Source organism: Orycteropus afer, unplaced genomic scaffold, assembly GCF_000298275.1.
Source record: "Orycteropus afer afer isolate SDZICR_OR568_19922 unplaced genomic scaffold, OryAfe1.0 scaffold00017, whole genome shotgun sequence".
Classification (NCBI taxonomy): Eukaryota; Metazoa; Chordata; class Mammalia; order Tubulidentata; family Orycteropodidae; genus Orycteropus; species Orycteropus afer.
The window spans coordinates 19933974-19939973 of record NW_006921604.1 but is presented as its reverse complement, the minus strand read 5'-3'; the positions used below and the strand labels follow the sequence as shown (position 1 = coordinate 19939973).

The 6000-nt window shown below is 38.9% G+C and overlaps 1 protein-coding gene across 1 annotated transcript in view; it reads left to right on the top strand.

The window, feature by feature from the left end:
• Positions 1–1180: 1180 nt before the first annotated feature.
• Positions 1181–6000, top strand: part of TGFBRAP1 (transforming growth factor beta receptor associated protein 1) — a 48318-nt gene continuing 43498 nt past the window's right edge. The window contains exon 1 of the mRNA XM_007959495.2: positions 1181–1868. Coding sequence (XP_007957686.1) covers positions 1181–1868 — 688 coding nt within the window. The remainder of the gene's footprint in view (positions 1869–6000) is intronic.

Below are 6000 nucleotides of genomic sequence, written 5' to 3'. Positions count from 1 at the left end.
CTTACTCATCTATAGCTATTGTTTCCCCAGTGAACAAGGGAATACAAAAAATTGTAGTGTTATAAAATCTTTGAGTTGGAACTCACCAGAGAGGTTATCCAATTCCTCCCCTTTATTGATATGTGAATCTTCCTGGAATATTTCCAGAAGTTCTCCCAGGTTTTGCTGAAATGCCTCAAAAGATTGAGGAATTTAATCTCTTGCTAGGCAACCCTATTCTTGAAGGGATGCAAAAGTCTTTCTACAAAACCAACAGCACCCCTCTTTTTTCAGTCAATCTTTTGCAGTTCTCTTTACAGCATGATCTCCCTGTCTGGTGTGAAGATAATTAGGAATCAGGAGAAGGCCGTTTTCATGGTTTTTGTAGTTTCTGACTTTGTGCAGTGTGAAACTAGTGTCATTTTCAGAGGAAGAAGTGTGAAGCCAATGATTAGGGAAGTCTCTTTTTCCCATAGGAATGATTCATTAACTTACCTGTCAGTAATCTTAGAAATGCACTAAATAACTTACCACCTGAAGGACTTTGGAGATTTGAGATACATCTTTACAACTCTATATTAGCACGTTTACTCTGGGAGCCAAATATGGTACTGGGGCCAAAATACATGCTTCATTTGGAAGAGTTCAAAGGAATTTAATATATGGTTCCTGTCTTCCTAACAGGATTGGAGAGACAAGATTTAACAATACAATACAGTTGCATCCCACAGTTCATTTATATGCAATATCAAATGGCCACAGAAGCTCAGGGGGGAGATCAGTGAGCATCATTTTTTTTTCCCCAAAAAAAATCTTTTTGTTACATTGTCCAAAGGTGAATAAATGTGTTTGTTTTCTCCATACAGGTATGTGTCCCAAGAATGTGTAAGACTATTCCATGTAAATCTTAGCTTTATTGAGAATGAACAGATGACACTTAAATTAGAAGCAAGTGTGTGTGTGCTCTTCTTTTGGGGTCTCCCATTTATATGATTGAAAAAGACCAAGTGGGGAAGTATTTTCTTTCCCTTTCTCTTACCATTTTTTAACAGTTGAATGATTTTTTTCTTTAATTGAAATAATATCTGAGTAATCAATGTATATTTATTGTGATCTGAAATGTTTCTGCTTATTTCTAGTTATTCTAGTTTTTCTGTTTGTTTGTTTTTCTTTTCCTCTTCCCACAGATCAAGCAGTAGACATGATGAACATCAAGGCCTTTCAGTTGGTCTCTGCTATTGAGCGGGAGCTGTTGATGGGCGACAAGGATCGCATCAATATAGAATGTGTTGAGTGCTGTGGAAAGAACCTCTATGTTGGCACCAATGACTGCTTTGTTTACCACTTCCTGTTGGAGGAGAAGACTTTGCCCACTGGGACAGCCACATTCACTGCCACTAAACAGCTGCACAGACACCTAGGTTTCAAGAAGCCAGTGAACGAACTGAGAGCAGCGTCGGCTCTCAACAGGCTCCTGGTGCTCTGTGACAACTCCATAACTCTGGTCAACATGATGAACCTGGAGCCCATTCCCACAGGGGCCCGAATCAAAGGGGCAGTGACCTTTGCTTTGAATGAGAACCCTGTGAGTGGGGACCCATTTTGTGTGGAAGTTTGTATCATTTCTGTCAAACGCAGAACCATCCAGATGTTTATGGTCTACGAGGACCGGGTTCAAATAGTCAAGGAAGTGTCGACTCCAGAGCAGCCCTTTGCTGTGGCTGTGGATGGCCACTTCTTATGCCTGGCTCTTACCACTCAGTACATTATCCTGAACTATAACACAGGGGTTTCACAAGACCTGTTTCCTTACTGCAGTGAAGAGAAGCGTCCGATTGTGAAGCGGATAGGCAGACAGGAGTTCCTGCTGGCAGGCCCTGGAGGACTGGGTGAGAAGGGTGTTTTCGTGCTTAGGCTCACAACTGCTTTCCTTCAAGCCATTCCCTTTTGGGCTATCTCCATTAATTAATGCTGAAATCTGAAAGTGATACCTTATTTGTGAAAAATAAATAATTATGAAAAGTATTTGCCAACAATGAGGATATGTGGCAAGATAAAAATAGAATAGCAATGTTTGCTGAAATTTTAAGGCAGTTTTGTGAATGTGTGGTTAGAGGAACCGAAAGAGACTAATCATAAAACAAGTTTCATTTTGTGCTAAAATGAAGTTTGAAGATGGCTCTTTACCTAAATATTCCTTACCTAAAGGAAATACTCCTTTAGGTAAATAACTAAAAGTAAAAATCTACACGATTTCCTTATAGGATTTTCCCATTTGGGAGGATTTGTCAGTTGGCTGTTTTTACACCTTATTCCAAAAAGGATTTGAGGTAGCTGTCTTAGAAATATTTTCATATGTGGAGACTTTGATGTTATATTCATAATTTTCTATTTTGTTTTCTGCAACTTCATCCCACTGAAAAGATCTTGGTAGCTAGTTAGTTTCTTAAAAAAGATTCTGGTTGTTCTTGTATGTTGTTGTTGTGTACCATCTAGTCAATTTCAACTCATAGGGACCCTACAAGAGTGCGGCTGCACTGTAGGGTTTCCTAGGCTGTAATCTTTATGGGAGCAGATGACCAGATCTTTTGTCCTGCAGAGTGGATGGTGAGCTTTAACTGCTGACCTTTTGGTTAGCAGCCAAGCATTTGACCATTGTACCACCAGGGCCCCTTGATTCTGGTGGCACAATGGTGAAGCACTTGGCTGCCAACCAAAAGACTGGTTCTTCAGACTTACCAGTGGCTCTCTAGGAAAAAGACCTGGCAATCTGCTCACTTAAAGATTACAGCCTAGAAAACTCTATGGGGAAATTCTACTCTGTCACATGGGGTCACTATGCATCGGAATCGACTTGATGGCACATGACAGTGATTATTGTCTAAGTCCCTTATATCATGAGGGATTACCAAGTGGCAAAATTCTTTCTCTCCATTCCTTCTTCATATATGAACTGGAATGCTTCTGAAAAGAGAAACTACTCATTAACTGGTTGGTTGCCCTCATGCACACTGTGTGAGAAAGGCAGGCTGAAGTAATTTTCAATAAGGCCTCTGTCTTCCAAAAGTGACTTTTACAAAAATAGCATTATGAACTCATGGATCTAAACGTACTTGATATGTTCCTTCCATCTTTGCTGGGTGGGAGTTTATTCAGATTGATTCCCAGTCCTTTTGATATGGCCCTAGTACTTTGACAGCTTCCTTGCCTTCTGGGATGACAAGATGTTCCAGATTCACCTTGTACATTTCCTGCCCTAGTTCTGATTTCAGCCATTTCTCCAGGGGCCCGATATTTAGAGACCATAGTCTGGATATTGGAGGTGCTTATTGTTTGTTGTTTCTGGACCTTTTCAGCAGACAGGCCTAGGAAATAGGTCTTTGTTTTTTAATTTGTGTGTGTGTATGTGTATATGTGTGATTTGGGTGAAAGTTTACAAGAGCAAATTAGTTTTCCATTCAACAGTTCATATATTCAGGGAGGTCTAGTTTATATCCTATTCTCTTTACCTGTTTTCTCCTTTCCCCATCACTCATTCACTCACTGCCTTCGAGTCGAATCCAACTCATAGCAACCCCTCGTTGGGTTTCCGAGGCAGTATCTCTATGGATGTAGATTGCCCAACCTTCCTTCTGAGGAGTGGCTGGTGGGTTTGAACTGCCAGCCTTCTGGTTAGTAGTCAAATGCCTTAGGCACTATGCCACCAGAGCTCCCATGTTGTTGTTGTTGTTATGTGCCGTCGAGTTGAACCCGACTCATAGCGACCCCTCCTTGGGTTTCCGAGGCAGTATCACTATGGAAGTAGATTGCCCCATCTTCCTTCCGAGGAGTGGCTGGTGGGTTTGAACCGCCAGCCCTCTGGTTAGCAGTCAAGTGTCTTAGCCACTGTGCTACCAGAGCTCCCAGAGCTCCCATAGGTAACCTTTATTTGTATGGATTATCCTTTTTAAATAAAAAATACATTTTGTTATGTAAATATTACTTCCTTTTTAAAATGGTAGTATACTTTTCTTCATTTTCCTTTTTTTTTCACTCAACAATATATTATGGGGATCACAGTACATTGTGTGGATATACCATAGTTTATTCAACTGGTCCCCTATTATTGGGCATTTAGTTTTTCTCAGTTTTATGGGATTAAAAATAGGGACTTAGCTCTGTGTTTTAGTGTATCTTTGTGTGTGTGTGTGTGTGTGTGTGTATCTTTGGGAAAGATTTCTAGAGGTGGAATCGTTGAATCAAAGGTAAATGCGTGTGAATTTTTCTAGGTATTGCCAAATTCCTGTGAATAGGTCATACCGTTTTATTTTTCGTCCAGCAGTGTGTGATAGTGCCTGTTTTCCCAACAGAGTATATTGTCAATTATTTGTGTTTTTGCCAGTGTGGTGTGTGAGACATGGTGTCTCAGTGTAGTATCAATTTGCATTTCTCCCATTTGGGCAAGGTTGAACTTTTTTTCATATGTTTAAGAGCCATTTATATTTGTTACTGTGGCAATTATCTATGATCTGTGATCATTTTTTGTGTTTTTTTATATAAAAGTTGAGATTCCAACTAGTTGTCTGTTGTATAATTCCAAACTAAACCTGTTGCCTTTGAGTCAGTTTCTAATCGGAACCCTATAGGGCAGAGTAGAACTGCCCCATAGGGTTTCCAAGACTATAATCTTTACAAAGGCAGACTGCCACATCTTTCTTCCATACAGGCGCTGGTGAGTTCAAATCACTGGCCTTTCAATTAGCAGCCCAGCGCTTAACTACTGCACTAGCAAGGCTCCTTGTCTGTTATATAATTTACAAATATTTATTCCCAGAGGCTTACCATGCAAGTTTTTTTTTTCCTCAAATTTATATTAATAAGGTGTATCAACGTTTTTATTTACTGCTTCTTGATCTTGAGTCATTAATTAGAACATTTTCTCTCTTTTCTGGGCTATAGAGAAATTCACTCATGTTTTCTGCTAGTACTTGTATGGTTTAATTTTTTATAGTGAATTGTATGAGGAATGGATTCAACTTTATCTTTTTCTATATGACTGTCAGCTTACCCAAAAACTTACTAAAGCATCCATCTTTTTCTCATGGATTTAAGTAGCTGCCTTCATTGTACTTTTAAATTTTTTATGCTATTGGATCTATCTCTTGATTTTCTGTTTTATTCCATTGATCTGTTTGCCTCTTCATGTGGCAGTGCCAGTTGAAAAGGCTTTATCATAAAAATATTTGACTACAATATCCTTTCGTTGGTTTTAGTGTTAGAACTGAAGGGAAGTGATAGTCATGTTTAGGATGTATTTTCCCCCAAGCTCCCTCTGTGTCTCAACTACCTGCACATCATGTTAAATAAACCAGCCTTCTTTATTGTTGTTCTACTTTTAATTGATAACTTTTATAAGCAAATTGGAATATCAGTTATAAACCCCTCTTAATCCATTACCTACAAAAAGGATATATATAGGATAGTAACCATCACCACAATTATATGGCTTCTGAAATTAAATTTTAAACAAATTAATGAATGTAAAAGCACCTTGAAATACATAAAAGCTATTTATTTTCATTTTACTTCCTGTTTTTCTGCCTGAATATCATTTGTAACCACTCCCCTGTCATGAAAAACTGCTCTTACATTTTTGCTGTAGTTTAAATGATACTTCTTGGAAATTTTCACAATGTGATTGATTATTGTGACTTTCGAAAACTCAATCCTTTGATAATGCTTCTTGAAAAAGGCAAATAATTCAGCTGCTCCTCATCCCACACAGCCCAGATACAGACGTGGATGGAAGTTGAAAGAGTGCACAGTTGAAAACAGTGGTTTCAAAAGGTGTAACCATTTACAAATTTGTTGCATTTGCACTTATACTCCTTTAATAGTACAGTTACGTGTTGCTTAATATCCACATAATCAAAAAAACACCAAACTCACTGCTGTCGAGTCAATTCTGACTCATGGCGACCCCCCATTGGGTTTCCGAGGCAGAAAATCTTTACAGAAGTAGATTGCCCCGTCTTCCTTCCA